Raw genomic sequence first — 21497 nt, forward strand, 5'->3', positions numbered from 1 at the left:
AACTACCCTCTGAAGTGGCCTAGCAAGCCACTCAGTTGTATTAAACCATTACAAAGAATAAGAATAAAACCAGACGGACCACTCGCTTGCAACCTAGGCATTGAATTAGGACACGCCGAAGGCACACCCAGCCCAGTTAACCCTGCAAAGTCCTCCTCACTAACACCTGCTCATTGATGTTCAGTTTGGGCTCAGGACCACTTGGCTCCAGACCTCATTACAGCCTTGTTCTAAATATGGATACAAGAACTGAATTCTAGAAGTCAGCTGAGAGTGACTGCCCTTGACATCAAGGAAGCATTCGACCGAGTTCAGCACCACATAGCTCTAGTAAAACTGGAGAAAACTCTTCAATGGTTGGAGTCATACCTGACACAAAGGAACATGGTTGTGATTGTTGGAGGCCAATTATCTCAGCCCAGGACATCGCTGCAGGAGTTCCTCAGGGCAACGTCCTAGGCCCAACTATCTTTAGCTGCTTCATCAATGACTTTCCCTCCATCAGAGGCTGGATATTCTGTGGTGAGTGCGTTCACCTCCTGACTCCCTAAAGCCTCTCCACCACTGACAAGGTACAAGTCGGGAGTGTGGTGGAACATTCTCTACCTGCCTGGATGGGTGCAACAGCAATAACACTCAAAAAGCTCAACACCATCCAGGACAAAGCAGTCCGATTGATCGATACTCCATTCACCAACTTAAACATCCACTCCCCCCACTGGCCTACCATGGCCGCAGTGTGTATTATCTACAGGATGCATTGCAGCAAATAGCCAAGGATTCTTTGACAGCATCTCCCAAACCCATGACCTCCAACACCTAGAAGGACAAGTACAACAAATGTCTGAGAACACCGACACCACCAAATCACACATTGACCATATATCGCGGTTCCTTCATTGTCGCTGCGTCAAAATCCTGGAATTCACTACTTAACAGCAGTATCTTCACCATGTGGACTGCAGCGGTTCAAGAAGGCGGCCTACCCCCCACCTTCTCAGGGCAACTATGGATGGGCAATAAATGCAGCCTTGGCAGGAAGATCATGTCTGACTAATTTGATTGAATTTTTTGAGGGGGTGACTAGGTGTGTGGATGTGGTATACATGGATTTCAGTAAGGCCTTCGATAAAGTCCCGCACAGGAGACTGGTCAAGAAGGTAAGAGCCCATGGAATCCAGGGTGCCTTGGCACGTTGGATACAAAACTGGCTTAGTGGCAGAAGGCAGAGGGTGATGGTCGAAGGTTGTTTTTGTGACTGGAAGCCTGTGGCCAGTGGGGTACCACAGGGATCGGTGCTGGGTCCCTTGCTGTTTGTGGTCTATATTAATGACTTGGATATGAATGTAAAAGGTATGATCAGTAAGTTTGCGGATGATACAAAAATTGGTAGGGTGGTAAATAGCGAGGAGGGTAGTCTCAGTCTGCAGGACGATATCGATGGGTTGGTCAGATGGGCGGAACAGTGGCAAATGGAATTTAACCCGGAAAAGTGCGAGGTGATGCACTTTGGGGGGACTAACAAGGCAAGGGAATACACAATGAATGGTAAGACCCTAGGCAAGACGGAGGGTCAGAGGGATCTGGGTGTGCAAGTACACAGATCCCTGAAGGCGGCGGAACAGGTGGATAAGGTGGTAAAAAAGGCATATGGGATACTTGCCTTCATTAGCCGAGGCATGGAATATAAGAGCAAGGAGGTTATGATGGAGCTGTATAAAACGCTGGTTAGGCCACAGCTGGAATACTGTGTGCAGTTCTGGTCGCCACACTACAGGAAGGATGTGATAGCTTTGGAGAGGGTGCAGAGGAGATTCACCAGGATGCTACCAGGGCTGGAACGCTTCAGCTATGAAGAGAGACTGGGCAGATTGGGTTTGTTTTCCTTGGAGCAGAGGAGGCTGAGGGGGGACATGATTGAGGTGTACAAAATTATGAGGGGCATAGATAGGATGGATACTAAGGAGCTTTTTCCCTTAGTAGAAGGGTCAATAACTAGGGGGCACAGATTCAAGGTAAAGGGCGGGAGGTTTAGAGGGGATTTGAGAAAGAACTTTTTCACCCAGAGGGTGGTTGGAGTCTGGAACTCACTGCCCGGAAGGGTTGTGGAGGCTGGAACCCTCACAACATTCAAGACGCATTTGGATGAGCACTTGAAATGCCATAGCATACAAGGCTACGGACCAAATGCTGGAATATGGGATTAGATTAGACAGGGCGTGATGGCCGGCGCGGACACGATGGGCCGAAGGGCCTCTATCCGTGCTGTATAACTCTATGACTCTATGATGCATACATCCCAAGAATGAAAAAAAAGAAACACTCATCCATTTTACGCCGCCAAAATCAGCATCAAGCTTTCCTATGTGAGGCATTGCAATGGCCAAATGTAGAGTAAGGCTCCCTCGAATATGCCTCACACGTCTTAGTTTGAAACTCAGAATAGCATCTTTACTGTAAACCAGCGTAAATGTTTCCATTTTTCACATCACATTGTTTTGGTCAGCCAGACATCTGACATGTGCAGAAACCCACCACCATGTTTTGAGTCTCAAAACCTAGCAACTGAGAAATTCACACATATAGGGTTTCTGTTTGCCTGATATGGAGTTCACACCTCCTTCCAATGGGATCACACCCCAAGTCCAGAAAGCTGGGCTGCAGTTTGGCAACAGCCTAGGTTGTGTAAGGGTAATTTTGCTGTTAAAACAGCTAAAGCTATGCAACTTACCAGTACAGACACTAATAAGTTTCCCAATGCTTGCCAGCTCGGACCACCCTACCTCATTCATACCCACCAAGAACTGCTTGAAACTGCCCAAAAGGCATTTTGAATACACCCCTTAAAGCCATTTTAGGCTGCTTCTGATTCCCCCATCCCTGAAATAAAAGGACAATGCTGCAAACCAGTGTGCTTCCAAGTTCCTTTTAAATACATTTACAACAATTTACAAAACAATAACAAGTACCTATAATTTCACTGACTTTATTCAAAATGTTGTGGCAAAAATGATAAGCCCTGAAAATCTATGGTCCAGCGATCCCAGCAATTATGTCAGGATCGCACCCACTGGTGACCTCCATTGCTGACCCTGCCAAAGTATGAGGGGTCAGGAGGAGGTCCCTTAATTTGGAGACCATTGGCAGGTGCCCGCACATCTAGAGTGCCTGCCTTGTGCAGCAAGCTGCAAAGTGTCCCATGGGCACCCAGATCAGGGCAGGGGGAATGTTAGGGCCCTCTCATTTAACTTCTTGATAGTTCCCCCCAGTGGCCCATCATTGGTAATGGGGCACTATAAAAAAAAATTAAACTTGCCTCCTCTTCAGGGGTCCAGCCCTCAATCCTGGTCTGAACTACCAGGTGGGTCCTCATAACCACCAATGGCTTGGTCAATATGCCTGGCATACCTGTGCTGACCTAATGCCAGGTCCCTTGGAGGGCCGAGGTTGCGGGAACTCTCTTTATAGGGAGTCCCCAGATCTGTCACGCCTCCTCCCATGATGATGGCCATGCTTGGGGCGGACAGAGAATATGACCCCAAAAGACCGTCACGGATACCTTGACAGTTGGCCAGGACCAGGCATATCCGGGTCCCACCTAATATTCGGTCCTTCCAGCATATTCTTGCCAAAGTTATACAGGGAGTACCCCAGAAGGATCACATGTTTGCAAGCCCGTAGTGTTTAAAGAAAAATGGGAACATGCAAAATCATCATTGCTTTAACCGCACAACAGTTAGCTGAAATGTTTACACTTGTGATGTTATGTTTCCAAACAGTGCACTAATTAATTTGTTTTTAGCGCTGTACTCACTCATTTGATAACTCTTACATGGTACCTACCTTGCTGCTTGGTATTATTCAGGTAGAACCACGGCACAGGATTTGCTGGCTTAATATCTACATCATCATTGAGAAATGATGGTAAGCTACAAGATGAGTCATCGCTTTGAATAGACTGGTTTTCAATTGCTTTTGAAAGAATTTTCTTCAACAATGCTGTTGCCTGATTAACAATTAAAATGAATAAGAAACAAAGGAAAATGCTTCATACTCATAGAGCAATTAGTAAAATATAAATATTTTGACTTAAATTAATAAACAACATTTATCTATTTACAAAATATGTATTACAGGTTTCTAACGTCTTCAATTTTACATCTGTTCTGTTTATCATGTAAGCAATTAACCAGTGACTTGTGCTTTTGTGAATTGCTAATACAGTGTGTAGTCCTTATAGCACTAGTACCAGCAGCAAATCCCAATTACTCATTACTTAGGTTGGTGTGAAATATCCATGTTGAGCAGAAAGCATAAAAATAACAAATATTCACAGAATAAAACTCATTGTTATACATGTAATTTTTTTTTACAAGCATATTTTTGAGAACAAAATACAATACTATTCATACCTTTTTGGAGTTATTGCTGCCTTCTGCAACCAGTAAAGGTCCAAACATTTCTGCGGTCTCATCTGTGGTCAGCACCTGATGCTCCAACATAGAAAGAACATGCGAGTACCAGTGGTCCCACAGTGTGGCAGAATCAGCAGGCAAATCTAGCAATCTGCAGTAACAGAGAAGAGTCAAAGTACTGAAATTCTGAAAATCTAAGAGAAAATATATCACTCCAGTACTTGGCAGTCGGGGGGGGGGGGGGGGAGGCAGAGAGGAAACCAGTTCGAACACGAGACAGATTGTTGGGTAGAAGATAGTTAACAGATGGTTATGAAAACAGAACACAGGAATAAGCATAGACTGGAGGACATGAAGGGAGGCAAATCTATAATAAGATGTATATACATGAAAGTCAGAAGCATTAGTGATGAGATGCCAGAACTGGAGGCTTTGTGACAGTAGGGAATTATGGTTTAGTGGGAATATCAAAAACATGGTAAAATCCAGAGGATGGAAATTAATATAATATTCAGGGGTAAAAATGTGCACAAAAAAAGAATGGACAGAAAAGAAAGTGGTTGAGCCCTATTTGTCAGAGAAAATTGGGAGATAAATGAAGTTGATCATGTAGGAGCGGGCAAGCTACAAAATGATCTAAACTGGTTAGACATCTCAAATACAAAGCTGACACGAGGGGTATGCTACTGGCCTCCAGGTCAGCATGAGGAGGGGGACAACTTGCTCTAGGTAGAGATGAGAGCAGGTGAGAACAGGAAAGTCGTTACTTTAATGGGTGACTTAATTCAACCAAATATAAACTGGGAAAACCCAAGTGGTTTAGAGTCAGAGATAATAAATGTAATGTAGGACAGCTTCATGAGCCACTACATCAGGGAAACGACAAGAAGCAGTGCTCATCTTGATCTGGTATTTATGAATGACCCATACAATGTACAGGAAATAGAAGTCATAGCACTGCAGGGGCACAGCGACCACGGAATAATCAACTTTAACAGGATCTAGAATCAGAAATACCAAAGACCAGGTGCCAGATTTAGAAATCTGAAAGTGCTAAATACAAAAAAAATAAGGTAACAACCAAAGCAAACGGACTGAACAGGTTGTTCAACTATATTTCAGGAGCAGGCAAGTGAAACACCTTTAAAGAAACAATGTTGAGCAAGCAGGGTAAGCACATGCCCAGGATCAGCAAGCTCAGACTAAACAAGCATGACCATCAATGGATGAACAAATTAAAAGTAAAATAAAGTGGTAAAATTACACCTACAAATCCTGCAAGAAGAAAGGTAAAGTGGTTCACTGGGATGAATATAGGAATATGTAAAAACGTGTTTAAATAATAATCAGAGAAAGAAAAAGAGCCCTAAAATAAAGCATAGCTGCAGAGGCAAAACACAAGAGTAAAACATTATTTCAATATTACAATAACAAAAGGGCAGTCAGAGACAAGATAACCATAAAAAAAAGAGAACAGGCTTGAAACTGAGGTTGAACACAAAATAATAAATATTCTGAATGACTACTTCCTCCAAGTATTCACAAGTATAGACATAAGCAACATGCTTTCCCTAAAGATAACGTAGGTAAAATCAATGAGTTCAAGATAAATAAGATGGCAATCCTAGACAAGATAAAAGAGCTCAAAATAACTAAATCCGCAGGGATAGATTGTGTTTAACCCAGAGTGCTGAGAAAGACTAGGAAGGACATTTGTGAGGCATTGACAATCATTATCAGATAGTCACTATAACCTAGGAAGGTACCAGTGGATTGGAAACAGACTATTGTGATGCCCATATACAAAAATGGTGACAAAATAGACAGAGGCAACTACAGACCCGTGTAAAATAATAGAATTGATTATCAAGTGTAAACTTGAGGATTATCAGTACAATATTAACCTATTAAACAGCAGTCAACATGGACTCAGAAGTAAAAGATCTTGCCTCACCAACCTCCTCGACTTTGTTGAGGAAGAGACAACCGAAGTGGACAATATAAAGGCCAACGACAAGGTGCGCCTAGACTTCCAAAGGGCATTTGAAAAGTTTCACGAGAAAGGCGATCGGTCAAACTCAAAACTGTGAGCATTTGTGTAAATCTTGCAAATGGATTAAGAAACTGGCTGAAGGATGGAAAACAACAGGTACTTGTTAAAGGGGTTATGTCTAAATGGGGGTGAAGTATTGAGTGGAGTTCTCCAGCAATCTGTGTTGGAACCATGCACCAGCACAAGTGGTTAAGGATGCAGAATTACCACTGTTGTTTCCCACAAGGGAAGCTTACAATCTCAGCTGTGACATTAAGTTAACTTAATAACTGCTTAAGCAAAACAGGAGCATTCGCTTAAATACATGCACACTGATTTTTTTTTAATATAATAAATAAACAATAGAACTGATTTGCCTTAGATTACTATATAGCCTAAGCTCCTTTTGAAAATCTTTGGCTGACAAAAGGAATTTACCCATTATTGCTTCCATCGACTACTTCCCAGTCTTTGTTCAAAATCTCTTCAGACAACAGACAACCATTTGAAGTGCTTTGTGACAATCCCTTGAGCTGGTGAAGAACAACTGCTCCACAGACATCAAGATTTTCTATGTTCACACTGCCTTTCCTGTTACATATACTGCAAAAGAAGTTTAAAATTAAACTTGACACTGAAAATTCAGAAATGTAATCAACAAAACTGACAAACAACCAAGAAATTATTGCAGCAAATGTTCGTAACTAATAATTCTGAGGCAAAAGTTGAAAGATTATTTTTTTTTCCAAATTGAACTCCTGCACCAGAAAAATCTACATATAACACAACTTAGCTGCAAAATACCAATAGAATATAATTTAACTGCTGAAATACCTTTGACATTAGTAAAAGAGTAAAGTACAGAGAACTTTAGATCAAGTTACATTTTTTCTAACAATAACTAACATCAAGCTACAGTACCAAATTTATTTTTAAGTTAAATAGTAGAATCACTCTAAAATCTGAAAAACATTGTGCAAATAGGCATTCTTGATTCATCCAGGCAATAAGGGGGGAATTTTAACCTCTCCCCCCGCCCCCGTCCCGCCAAACCCAGCAGTTTAAATGGAGTGGCCGACTTACCGGCTGGCCTTCTGCCCCAAACCTGCCATTTGCAATTTTAATATGCAGATACCAAAGACATCCACATGAAGCTGGCGGAATACTTGGTTAAATATACAGATGGGGACCTGATGATGTTATTGGCCTAGAGTCCATCCTGCAGAATGGCAATGAGGTCCGACCATTAAAATCGGCTGAGCCTCCTCCCTACACTCCTAGATGGACTGACCATTTGCTAAGCCGGGAGTTAAAATCAATCCCAAGATCTTTAGTAGCACCACCATAAATTAACCAAATTGCATTCTGACAAGTAGTCCCAAAATTCTGCTTACAGAGCTTGGCCCTGAAATTTTGTGGTCGTTCAAGTGCGCGCTCACTGTAACTTCAGTGGGAGTCTGCCAGAACGGTTGCAAACTTGACCAGCACCCACATACACCAGGTCCCTGCACTGTGGCGGTTTTCGGGATTGGCTCGTGCAGATACAGCCTCCCCCGCCCCTAAAAGGCCATTCACCTAAGAGGGTAAAGCCAGGAATGGGGACCCCCCTAAGGGTTGCCAACTCTGTTTGAATGTATTCCTGGAGGTTTCATCACATGACCTCCTGCCTCCAACTCCTGCCATTGGTCGCCCAACACATCCATCCTCACAGTGCACTGCCTTCCTACGCCAATTGGAAAGCAAAAAGACTCTTCATTACCCAGTTGGATGATTCTTGACTGGTCAGTCAAACAGCCTTTTTTCCCCCATCTCCAATATTTTTAGAACTAATAAACAGAAGTGTTCAAAGAAAATTTAAAAAGCACAATTTTTTTCAATGCCCAATGAATTTTCTCCAGGATTGCGCGCAGCAGCGCCCTGGAGATTAATCTTCAATTCCAGAGACTCCTGGCCAAACATAGAGGGTTAGCAACACTACCACCAAGTGGGAGTTCCCATGCCCTGGCTCTCAGTCACGTCCCAGTGTAGGGTCAGCAAGACCAGGCATACCTCGCCAACAGAGGTGATTGTATGGCCCACAAGACTGTTATCGAGGAGCCAAATTTAAAAAAATGTTTTTAATTACAAGCAGCTCCCTGAAATGGGGCTATTGTGGGCAGCTTCTGGCAGTGCTGCGGCCCGGCAAGCTTCAGCCAGTGTTTCAAGCCTCTTTGGTAAAGTTGGTGGAAGCGGGACTCTCCAGCACTGTTCTTAAACCGCTATGGATACATGACTTCAGGTCCTTCCTCCTGACCCAGCAAACTTTGGTGGGGTTGGCAGCAGAGGCTAGAGATGGGCGTGTGGTAGTTATGCCGAATGCACCCCTCCTATCGCAGATCCTCAAGGCATTTATCTTTTAGAGGTATGAACTGTAATACTAAAGTTTGTTTCAGCACCACAATGCATGAGTTCAAAAACTTACAGATCCAACCAGAGCAAGGGAAACAGTCACTTCATTAGACGGTATTAAAGTTAAAGTAGTTCTAATCAATAAAGATTGATGCTAATATTAAAAGTATTCTACATTGTTCACTTCAGATTTCTGTTTGTTTTTCTGTATTACTGAACAACTTAATAAAAAGATTAACAAAATGCATTCAAATAATGTACAGACATGCTAGTAACATTCCCCTCATGAAAAGTAGAGGTCAGTGTAAAAATCCATTATTCTGTAAACACAAAGAGTTGTGAATTTAAAATGCAAAAGTTTAAGGTTTGGATATTTTAGTTCATACCAAAAACAAAAAGAAGTCTGATTAATTATCTGCTTGTAGTTATTTCATAACCAGTCATCTACACAACTGCTGACAAACATTGTTGGATTCCTAATGAAACGTTCTAAATGTGAGAACTTCTATAAAATTGACACTAAAATATTCCCAGCTGCAGTTAATATGTATAAAATTTTCACGTTATGACTTAAAAAAAAGAGAAAAGACAACACTAGCGAGCTCTGCAGTTTGCAGGCACCAAAAAGGAAATTGGAAAGAAAGAACTGTTTTTAGCAGATCTATAGTCACCTTGTGATTTCCTTCAGTTTTTCATTACTTATTGCAGTTGTCTGATACAGCTCCGAATAAGTAGCCATTGTTTCCCCCACCGCATCTTCTATTGTCTGAAGTAAGTGAAAAAATCCTTCAAGTGAAAGGCACCCTCTGCAGATAATAATGGAAAAAATCATGTTCATGATTAGAACATAAGAACGTAAGAAATAGGAGCAGGAGTAGGCCAATCGGCCCCTCGAGCCTGCTCCGCCATTCAATAAGATCATGGCTGATCTGATCCTAACCGCCAATCCACTATCACAGAACCATCTCCTGCATCTAACAGAATTAGACACACGAAATAGGAGCAGGATCAGGCTACACGGCCCCTGGGCCCGCTCCGCTACCCACAGGGCCATGACCGATCCGAACCTAGACTCATGTCCAAATTCCTGCCCGCTCCCCATAACCCTTAATTCCCTTTACTTCTAGGAAACTGTCTATTTCTGTTTTAAATTTATGTAATGATGTAGCTTCTACAGCTTTTTGGGGCAGCATATTCCATGGACCTACCACCCTCTGAGTGAAGTAGTTCCTCCTCATCTCAGTTTTGAAAGAGCCGCCCCTTATTCTAAGACTATGCCCCCTAGTTCTAGTTTCACCCATCATCGGGAACATCCTCCCCGCATCCACCCGATCCAACCCCTTCACAATCTTATATGTTTCAATAAGATCGCCTCTCATTCTTCTGAACTCCAATGAGTAGAGTCCCAATCTACTCAACCTCTCCTCATATGTCCATCCCCTCATCCCCAGGATTAACCGAGTGAACCTTCTTTGTACTGACTCGAGAGCAAGTATGTCCTTTCTTAAGTATGGACACCAAAACTGTACGCAGTATTCCAGGTGCGGTCTCACCAATACCTTGTACAACTGAAGCAATACCTCCCTATTTTTATATTCTATCCCCCTAGCAATGAAAGCCAACATTCCATTGGCCTTCTTAATCACTTGCTGTACCTGCATACTAACCTTTTGAGTTTCGTGCACCAGGACCCCCAGATCCCTTTGTACTTCAGTACTTTCCAGTTTCTTGCCATTAAGATAATAACTTGCTCTACGATTTTTCCTGCCAAAGTGCATAACCTCACACTTTCCAGTATTGTATTCCATCTGCCAAATCTCTGCCCACTTACTTAGCCTGTCTATGTCCCCTTGCAGGTTTTTTATGTCCTCCTCACTCACTACTTTCCCTCCCATCTTAGTATCATCTGCAAACTTTGATATGTTACACTCGGTCCCCTCCTCCAAATCGTTAATATAGATTGTAAAGAGTTGGGGACCCAGCACTGACCCATGCGGAACACCACTAGTTACTGATTGCCAGTCTGAGAATGAACCATTTATCCCAACTCTCTGCCTTCTGTTAGATAGCCAATCCTCTATCCATGCCAGAATATTACCCCCAATCCCGTGATTTTTTATCTTAAGCAATAATCTTTTGTGTGGCACCTTGTCAAATGCCTTTTGGAAGTCTAAATACACTACGTCCACTGGTTCCCCTTTATCCACCCTATATGTTACTTCATTTTATTTAATCAAACATTGATGCACAGTGGTTAAAAGGTAAACTGGCATCTTAAAAATAAGCACTTAACCTTAAACCTTCCTTCAAATGAGGACAATTGCATTTTTGTTAAAATGCACAACGGGGCACCACTTTCACTTTTACGTAAGAGAGAGCTAAGTACATTATCTGAGAAATCAAGCATCTCTTTCTTGACACAATAGTAAAATACTGTAGATGCTGGAAATCCGAAATAACAACAGAAAATGCTGGAAAAACTCAGCAGGCCAGGCAGCATCCGTGGAGAGAGAAACAGAGTTAACGTTTCAGGTCGAAGACCTTTCGTCAGAACTGGAAAAAAGCAGGAAATGGAAAGCAAGTTTAGGGGCTGGGAAAAGGGGGAGGGGATGAAAGAACAAAAGGGAAGGTCGGTGATAGGATAGAAAGCAGGAGAGATTAAGAGACATTGAGAGACATTAAGAGATATTCAAGGCAAGAGGAGGTGGTAATGGGACAGGTTAAGGAACAAAGGATGGCTCTTTATTGACAATTGGTTATAAATCATAAAGTTTGTGATTGCTAGACTGAAAGGTAAAAGATGACACAATGACAACTGAAGCTTTCAGTTTTTAATGTTTTTATTTTGATTCTCATCTTTGAGTTATCCATCTTTCCCAAAAAACCGAGAGGCACATGATCTACTCCCATATCTCTGCCAATGTCGCTCCGAAATTGACTGCCAGGAGAAACTCTCCATTTTCCCTCTCAGTTTCTAGTTCCTGTTCTACATCTCCCTTCAACTATTCAACTTAAAATTGAAGAATTTTCCAGCATAGAAGGATGCCACTTAGCCCATCGTGCCTGTGCTAAGTCTCTGAAAGCGTTGTCCACTTAGTCCCATTTACATGCCCATTTCCTGTACCCCTTAAAAATTGTATTTTTCAATCATTCATCCATTTCCCTTTTAAAAGCATTATAGATTCTGCTTTCACCACTGTTTTTGGTAGGATATTCCATGTATTAGAAGCCCTCAGCTTAAAAAAGCATGTCCTAGCCTTTCCTTTTGCTATTTTGGGGATTCAATTAAAGGTAGACAAGTTCAAGTGTCAGCTGTCCTAAAATTGAACCTTTGGCTTTCTAAATCTTAAATTCTATCACTCGCAGACCTGCAAGGTCTGTACAATTTACAAACAGATATTTAAAAAAAACTCATCAAGCATATTCATCTTCTGGTCCCAAAAATACTTTTACAGTGCTTAAATTTCTTTCTTTGATTTCTGATTATTTCATTTATAATTTTAGTACTTCTGCAACAAAATAAATGTACAAAGTTAAGAGAATGACTAGTTTATTGAAAAAAGCGTGAGCAATGTTTTTTGGTTTCACACATTTCTGTAGTCCTGTGTTAAGCCATTCAGCAGCAGAAATTGATTGTTTTTTTTTTACAAAATACAAGTTTATGGTATAAAACATGAATGCATTTTGAATCCTGTGAAGTACATTTAGTACTCAAAATGTGCACTTATCTAACTTTAGCAATAATGAATTAATGAAAGCGGAGTATTTTTCTGGGTGGGGTACATAGGTCATCTACAAAAATTATTTTAAGCGACATTGAAACTAATATCTCTATACTCTTATGAAGTACCAGACACATTTTATACCATGTGTGGTGCTAGAAATAGGAGAATATAAACTGCTTTTCCACATTCACGAGGTCACCGTCATTCAGCTGCAGTATTAGAATTACTTTCCTGCAACTAAAGTACACCCTTCTCACTCAAGTATCCAGCCAGCAATAATAAATGGACACATTTTAGCCCCAAATACAGCTTAATGCAGCAGTGAATAATGAAGATATTACTGCCATGATTTAATACAAGGGTGTTTCAGCTGTGCTATTCAAAATTGTATGGAAACAAACCGTACTTTCTGGCCTGCTGTACAGAACTAGAGAAGTAGGCATGGATCCTGAAAATAACGGCATTTTGCACTGCATATATATCAAGTATAGAGCTAAACATGACATAACAGGAATGTTAACAGCCTCCAATGTAACAATATAAAACATTTTAAAGTATAAATAAGTTATAAAATATTTTAATGTATACTATTAACTTGATTGATTGTAACAGCATCACATGCTAATCGGCAATCACTTGCAATTCTATCATTTGCGAATGTTACTGCAGCCTAATCAGTGATCTCGGAAATATTTATCATATCAAATAGACAATCTTCTATACGAGTAAACTGCGTATAAAAAAAAGATACTTTACACTAGATGTTAATGTCCTTTCCTGTGCAAGAATCCAAAACTGAAAACAAAGGCGTTCTCAATGACAATTTTCCAAACTGTAGAACATGATGGCACTGCCATTAATGACAGGTACAAAACCTGGACTTTTTGTGAAGGAACACCAACAAAGGTGAAAAATGTATTCATTTATCTATGCAGGTTCACACAAACATTAGTGCAACTGCCAGTAAGACACCTTCTTCACCTCCTTTCTGAAGGAATCATTCGAATATTTAGCATACTTATTCACTAACTGATGCATCATAATTTAGTCGTATGCATATATATTCCAAAAATGCATCATTTGTATTGCATTTTAAAGGCTCATGCGTTGCATAAAAGTAAGTACTTCACGAGAGCTGGTACAGTGAATTTAAATAAACTTTCATAACTATTTTCTTTTTATCATCTTTGCCTCACTCGAAAAAAAGCCATGTGCAAAGACCACCTTCTTAGCATAGAAATTCTGGAACAGACGACGCTGGCGCTCAATGGGACATTTGCCTGAAAAAAGACCACTGCGGCCCATCTGGCCAGGCCCAGAGTTAGCAATATAAAAGAAAGACTATAATGTGAAGATAATGCATACATAACATACATGCTTCTCATCAATTAATATAATGGTACGGGTGAGAATGTGAGGTCTCTAATCTCATGCTGCAGGATGTGTGCTTTTTCCAGTTGAACAAATTTTCAGATGCCTGTGATCAGATCACTGTACCCAGAAGTAAAGGTGAGGGAATCCATACACGCGCACCAGAGCTCATTCAGTGTTTGGTTTACTAATGCTAATGGCCCTCATTATTGAGGCATAAAAAGACAAGCTTTTTAAATTTCTAATCACTGATTTGGTGCTAAAAATATGCTTGAAAAACAAAGTTGTAAAATACTGGAAAATTGTATTTTTTAATGTTTGCAAAAATTATAAATATAGACTTACTTATTAACGTACAGTAAATGTATAGTTTGGCATCAAAACACTGTCTGAATGTTGGGCCCAACTATTTTGTTACGTATGTCCTTCATAGACTGGTGCTATCAAATCTGCAGCATGATGTAACAAACTGAGGACCAAACCTGCCAACCTTGAAAACTAGCAAAAGCTGACCAAGAGTTTCAAAAAAATTGACACAGCCCAAAACAAGCTCACAACTCAAAAACAGCCCTGAATAAAAAACCTTTGACATATGAAAGCAAGAAATTACAACAAAAATGCAGTGTGCCAGTAATAAACAGTGGGCATACCCAACATTCCTGCACTTTAAGTACAGGAAAACCTGAATGGGGATACAAATTTTGAAGGCGCAAATTTCATTTTCTGGGCGTGCTCCACCCTCCCCAAGAAAATTCACATTTTTGACACTTTATTTGGTGCATTTTCCAGGATCTTGGAGTATATAATGAATTTGGTCATTGCATTTTTTTTCCACCTAGCAAAAATCTTTTAATTAATTCTGTTGAAAACTATTCTCTAGTTGCCATTTTTGTTAATTAATGATTGTCCTTTATATCTCATTTTCCCTAGTAGCAAGAGATAATCTATTACTAGGAGAAAAAAAGTTTAAATCTTTTTAAAAAAAATAACGTAATAGCAAATAAGGGATTCTTATGGACCACTGAATCGTTCCTAGGCACCAAATTTAGAATTGCATCAGTTCTTTCAAATGTTGCATCCACCACAAAATTCTGGTGCATTTCTTGAGGGGGGGATCCAGGAATATCCTCCTCTGGTAAATTAAGAATTTTCACATTACAAATGATGCATCCTGATTAAACTTTAAAACATTTTTATACTTTACAATTGATAGATTTTTTTTTGAATAAAATACAAAAAGATTTGGTTTTTCAACAACCAACCAGATTCAGCTCCCTCAAAGCACAACTCCCAACCTCCCAAAACACTGTTCCTAGCTGCTCTCCTCCACGCCAAAGCGAGCTGCCAGCCTCTTTAAGCCCCTCCTCTCCCCCAAAACGGTGCTCCTGGCTTCTGCTAACAAATGAAGCTGCTGGCTGCTATTTCTCTCCCATTCTCCCTCGTCCCCATGTGCTGCTGTTGGCTTTTCCCACCCGCCCTCTCCCCACCGCAAGTGCTTCTGCTGCTGGCTTTTCCCACCCGCCCTCTCCCCACCGCAAGTGCTTCTGCTGCTGGCTTTTCCCACCCGCCCTCTCCCCACCGCAAGAGCTTCTGCTGCTGGCTTTTCCCACCCGCCCTCTCCCCACCGCAAGTGCTTCTGCTGCTGGCTTTTCCCACCCGCCCTCTCCCCACCGCAAGTGCTTCTGCTGCTGGCTTTTCCCACCCGCCCTCTCCCCACCGCAAGTGCTTCTGCTGCTGGCTTTTCCCACCCGCCCTCTCCCCACCGCAAGTGCTTCTGCTGCTGGCTTTTCCCTTCCTCCCCCACAAGTACTCATGGCTTCTCTCTCCCCCTCCAATTTGCTGGCTAGCTTCTTTGCCTCCTTCCCAGATGCTGCTGTCTTTCACCTTCCCAAGTAGTGTTCCTCCTGGCTCCTCTTTCTCTCAATCCCCACTGCTGCTGCCGCCTTTGCTTCTCGCATCTTCTCCACCACCAAGACTGCCCCTTCCCCCCTAATGCTTTGCTCCAAAACTCCTACTGTGATAAATACTGCTGTACACCAGACAGGAATTCCTGCCCAGTGTACAGTGCTGTTAATCATAGCAGGAGCTCAAGCAGATAGGAATAAGGAGTGGCCATTGGGGGAGGGGCCTGGTCCGTGCTGATATTGATTTGCAAATGCACACATGCCCACAAAACAATGACTGCCTGAATTAAACACAGGTGGTCGGCATGTATGAAAGCTCATCCATTTTTCGCTTTGTTTTACAAAAATGCACATTATAAATATGTGTGTCTGTATATCCCTTTATATTGAGGAAGGTATTGCAGTGCTAGTTCCTTGCCTGTAAAGTACATGTTTAGAAATCATGCTCCATTTTAATTGAACAATACTATGTCTGCATAACTACAGCTGTGATGTTGAAGATATTTACATGGGTAATTTTCAATTGCCTGACCATTTCCCAAACATGAAAGATTCATTAAGGAATTCATAAGTACTGAAGTCACATTTGTCTTCATGACGCTTTTCTTAAAAGTGTAAGTACCCATAAAATAAACTGACAGCATTCAGTGTCCCAAATTGTTTAGAAGAAATGGCATTAAAAAAAGTTATTAAACAGTCTGTTTTATGACTATCATGTCTGGTATGCATAATACATGGTCACTGCTATTTTCATACATATGGTACTGTCGTTCATTTTTAAACGTGTTGTAGTAAAAGGTCCATTTATGGATAAAAAAATAAATGACTATACCCATAATGGTCCAGCAAAGTTTAATGTATTCTTTTTAACACTAAATATCTAGTATGCTAAATCATCCTAATATATCTCAGACTACTTCACTCATTCATCTTTAAAAGCATATCCTTCCCCCCCATGGTAAAATCTGGGTGGTCCACACTGGAGGCAATTGTGTGTAACAAATGAAACAGCAGCATGAAAACAGAATGGCAACAAGAGCAAGAAAAAAAGAGAAACCAATATAAAGAAAAAACAGAATTTATGACAATCTGTAATGGGCTGAGGGTTAGAGGTCAGGAAACAAGGGACCCTTCTCTTCATCAGGTTGCTTCCTGGTAACATCCTGATTAAGCTGACAGCTTGAATTATATCTGTTACATTCTGCAGTAGACAATCCATCTGTGCTAAGTCCTCTTCAATGCTGCTGAAGAAGCTTGGGCAAAAGCTTGGTCTTTCTTCCTTTACCGTGGGCCTCAAAACAGTCATCTCTTTTCTATACTCTTTATTTGTCAGTGCTCTTCAAAGAGACCTTTAACAAACTGAATGTGTTGTGTGCATCAAGCCTGCAGTATTGTTAGTCTCTCAAATGGAGCTAGGACTACACCCCTGGTCTGTCTCTATCTCTCAGATTTAGTTTAATTGTTGGATTGTCATCAAATTATTTCTGGTCCTTGGCATCAAGCCTAACCCTGGCTCCGTTACACAAAAAAACATGCTGGAGATTGAACCTTTCAAGTGATATATTTAGATTCTGTTGCCATGGTGCACTAGGGTCTGAAGCCCTACAGAACCATTTGACAGACTACAATGAAGCAGCTTGAAGCAAGTAATTGTGAGGAAAACGGAGAACATTAGGGCTGCTTTAATTTTACTTTTACAATCATCGACGTCTAACTAAAGATATATAGCATATCATTTACACAAGGCTGGAAGTGACATCATCAACTCCATACATTTTGGCGTTAACTCTCCGTACATTTTAACAAACAAACTGACTTGCAACATTTCTTTCTTAGAACAATATTACAATGAACAGTGGAATCCCATCATTTTATATGTAGTGCAGTAGAACAGTTAAATTATTACCAATCCAACTTAAATAATTCAATAATGGCTATACCAGTAAACGAGGAAAATTTTGACTTGTGAAAGGTTGGTTTATATCAGATTTGAAAGTCACTGGATTTGTATGTGTGGTTTTTTATCATTTAAATAACCAATATTTAAAACATGGTAGCTACAAACTATTTTGACCTCTTAAGATTTGTTTACATCAGGAATTTGTTTATCTTAGATTTATAAGTCACTGATTTGACTTCACTGTCACACATTAAGTCTGTGTGTATTTTTATCATTTAAATAACCAGTACTTGAAACACAACAGCTACAAACTATTTGATCTGTTTTACTACAATTGAGGTACAGTAGCTTAAATCAACATTGGCATTGCTGAGCTCAATCTGTGGAATGAGGGGTAAGTCAGTGGAAGTGACACAAGGGAACAAGAGTGGCTGGGGGGGGGGGGGGGGTTAAGGAAATTTCAAGCGTTTTTGTTTTCTGAAAGTTTTTCTCCCAAGGTGAAGCTCACCCTTCTGTTACTGTACAACTTAGGGGAATGCACACTTCAGCACTACAAAGTATGACTACAGCAATTCAAAGCCAGCGTCTGCAAACCTGGACTGCAATTGTGTATACAATGGCTACTATGTGCTGTGTCATGCATCATATGTATGTCCTTCCACGTGCAAGACACTTGCGTTTCAGAGGAAAATGGGCTACCAAATGTGTGCTTTGAATATAACCTTACCACACAATATAGCTACCTATTCAAGCTGTCTATTGGCCAAAGTGTTCTACTTATCCCTGTGGCACAAGTTCGGCAAAGTGAAACCCCCGGTCTGCCCATGCCTGAAGATGTAGATCCTGCCCAAGATTGAGGATACGGAATCATTTGCTTGACCAGGGTAGGTGCAACATGTCTGCAAGGACACTTCAGTGGCACGGGCTCAAAACCGTCAATTGGAATGTTGAAGAGACACCATCGCACTCCGACAGTGAAGAGGAAAGCTGGAAAGGGCTCAATGAGGAACTCTGCTTCTTAGTCTTCTGCTCCTAGCAAATGGGCCTCTTGGGGAAAGCAATCTTGAGACCTTCAGAAGTCCCTGAATAGGACTCAGGCCAGCTTGCAGCTGTGTGAACTTCCAAGTTCTTATAAGAGTGTAATGGGAGGAATTTCCTGGGTTAGTTGGAAAACTAGCCCAGACACTTCCCTTGATTTAGGAGGAGCACGGCAGAAGATTTGCCCATTGCCCCCCCACCGAAATCCAACTCATATCTAAGTCAGACAGTTTTAATTAATATTTTTCCAGCTCATTATAAATATTCTTTTTGAATGGTGAAACAAACAGGAGTATTATAAATAAGGAAAGTTACAGCTGGGAACTAGAAGTGATAAATCTCTCCTGGGACTGACCATAATCCGCTGATGACTTCTCCAGTCGGCCTCACTTGTACAGATATTTATTACATTTCACTGCTGTGCAGCACATATCCTTTGCATATTCTGAACTGTCACGTTATTATACCTGCAACATTCAGTAACTAATTGAGAACTGCAGGTCATTTCATGTTTTCAAAAAAATTACACTCTTCCTATTTTTGCAAATACAAATAATCTCCCCAATGATTCAGTGGATAAATGCTCCAACTGGTGAGGTATCAAGCCATTCAGACCAACAAGGCCTTAGTTCTGGTCCCTGCTCGATTTCTGAATTAGCTGATTTTAGTCACAGTAGCAATAGGAGCACTACAATTTTGGAGTAGGAAAGGGAAGATGGAATAAAAAATTCAGCCAGGTTTTACATCCCTGATCACTTTCTAACACCTTGGCCTCAATTTTAACTGACCCGTGGAGTCGGGATTTGAGGCATGCGGGGGGTTAAAATCCCGAATTCGGGGGTCCCGACACCATCCCACCCCCAACTCGCCTCCATGTAATTTTCAAAGGAGGTGGGTACCCACCCCGCACTGGGACCCGCCTACCCGAAGCGGGAAGGGATTAGGTGACAATTAACTGCCTGTTAACAGGTAGTTAACAGGCAGTTTTTAGCCTAATCCCTATTTTAAAGCTTGAAGTGTGGGCTTCAAACCACGGCAAGTTAGAGGAATCGGGCTGTCGGGTTGAAGGACTTGGAAGGGTCGAGATGTCGGTGTTCAGGTGAGTGATGGGTGCATGAGTGCAAAGGTAAGTGTGTTTGGTGCGTCTAAAGTGTGTAAAGAAGTTTAAATTACCTGTACTTACCTTTTTAGCCTTTCTTCCTCTAGGTTTCGGGAGTCCATCATCTAACCGGCACAGAAAGCAGAACGGCTGCGAACTGTCAAAAGTGACAGCCTGCAGCTTTCTGTGCCGGAGAGGTTTCTAACTGAGTCTGCGTAGAAGGACTCAGGTTAGAAGTAAGACTGTCAGTGTTTGACAGCTTCAAACAGCTGTGAAACACTGATATTTCATCTGTCAAAACATCTTGACAGATGAAATTTCAGTCTGTGACGTCACCTGTTGCCGGGTGGCCCTTAATTGGCCTGCTGAGCCCGCTGGGTGGGCTCAACAAGGTCAATCAAGTTAAAATCGCGTGGATTGGCCGCATCTCGATGGAGGCGGGACTACAACCCCAAAAGTTGCAGTCCCGCCTCCTTCCCGACTTCTGAGTGAAAATCACCCCCCTTACGTTGAAAGATGTGTGTGTGTGAACATCAAGTGAAGATGGAATTGTGGCAAATTCCATCTTTACCTGATGTTCACATTTATACTTTCAATACCTTATTTTTTATCAAAGAGGCCATCAGATGGCATGCTAATCTCTGCAAGACCTGATGCTAAAGCAAAATGATTTGTGAGATGACCGCAATCATGTTGGAGAATCAGCAAAAAATAATTATATGTCAATTAAATGTGCCTGTTAATTAATATCCACAACCCAGCCATAAGCATCTACAAGTAAATTAGTTATGCTTCTTTTACTTCTCACCCTCTACCAATTTTGTCAGGATTCTCAGAGGACCCAGTGACCTAGTATTGCATCTGTCAGGCTGCTCCTCAAAGTAAGCTTTTTTAATCAATTAGGATACAAAATAGTGGGAACATCACCACTTACAATAGCAATACAGATGTTTGCTTCCAAAACAATTTTTGGAATGATGCGGCATATTTAACAAGTAACTGGTCAGAATGACTGGGTAGTGCAGTGTGTTGCCGCAATGTCCTTCCAAATTGAGGAGCTGAGCTTGAATCTAGCACAGACTGATGGGATGCTTGTCAATTTACTCTGCCAGCTAGAAGTGTCTTTTATGAAAATAAATTGGGATAGACTCAACCCAGTTCTTAGTGGATACAGATCTACACCCCAAAACCAATTCAGTACAAATTTGGCAATGTCACTCCATGGGGAAATTATGTTTTTTTTAAACAAAAAATTAAATTCCAATTAGATTATTAAGAGTGGTGTGAAGTGAATTTTAAAATGTTCCCTTGCAGTTATTTAATGTTGGCAAAGAACAAACTCAGCTCTTTACTAACTTTAAACATTTGACCACCATTTGGATGCTGCCGGCTCGTATTGCTCTGACATGACAAACCAGTACTTGCAATATAATGGGGACATTAATGTCACTGCAGAAGGAAAGATCTTTCTTGTTGCAGATAAAAATCAGGTTTCAGTAAATCCCGTCAATGGTTTTCTCCTTATTCCAGTCATTATCTTGTGTTTTGCTTTTGCAACTGCAATATTTTAGTGGAATTTACTTTGGGGTTAAAAAAAAACACTTTTTGTCTTTTGTGAATTTTGT

At 41.2% G+C, this 21497-nt stretch overlaps 1 protein-coding gene across 4 annotated transcripts in view; it reads right to left on the reverse strand.

Moving 5' to 3' along the window:
* Positions 1-21497, reverse strand: part of kiz (kizuna centrosomal protein) — a 433449-nt gene that overhangs the window by 277919 nt on the left and 134033 nt on the right. For 3 of the 4 annotated variants that reach the window (XR_015077557.1, XM_085981766.1, XM_085981765.1), the window contains exons 7-10: positions 9507-9641; positions 6886-7050; positions 4413-4566; positions 3844-4006 (exon numbers count right to left, since the gene is read on the reverse strand). Coding sequence is in view for 3 of the 4 variants with exons in the window: in XM_085981766.1 (XP_085837892.1) it covers positions 3844-4006; positions 4413-4566; positions 6886-7050; positions 9507-9641 (617 nt within the window). In the remaining variant the exon portion in view is untranslated. Of the gene's footprint in view, positions 1-3843; positions 4007-4412; positions 4567-6373; positions 6544-6885; positions 7051-9506; positions 9642-21497 lie in introns of those variants that run through there. The other variant, XM_085981767.1, reaches the window with a different exon arrangement.

Source organism: Somniosus microcephalus, chromosome 3, assembly GCF_052327205.1.
Source record: "Somniosus microcephalus isolate GS21.2 chromosome 3, FLI_Smic_1.0, whole genome shotgun sequence".
Classification (NCBI taxonomy): Eukaryota; Metazoa; Chordata; class Chondrichthyes; order Squaliformes; family Somniosidae; genus Somniosus; species Somniosus microcephalus.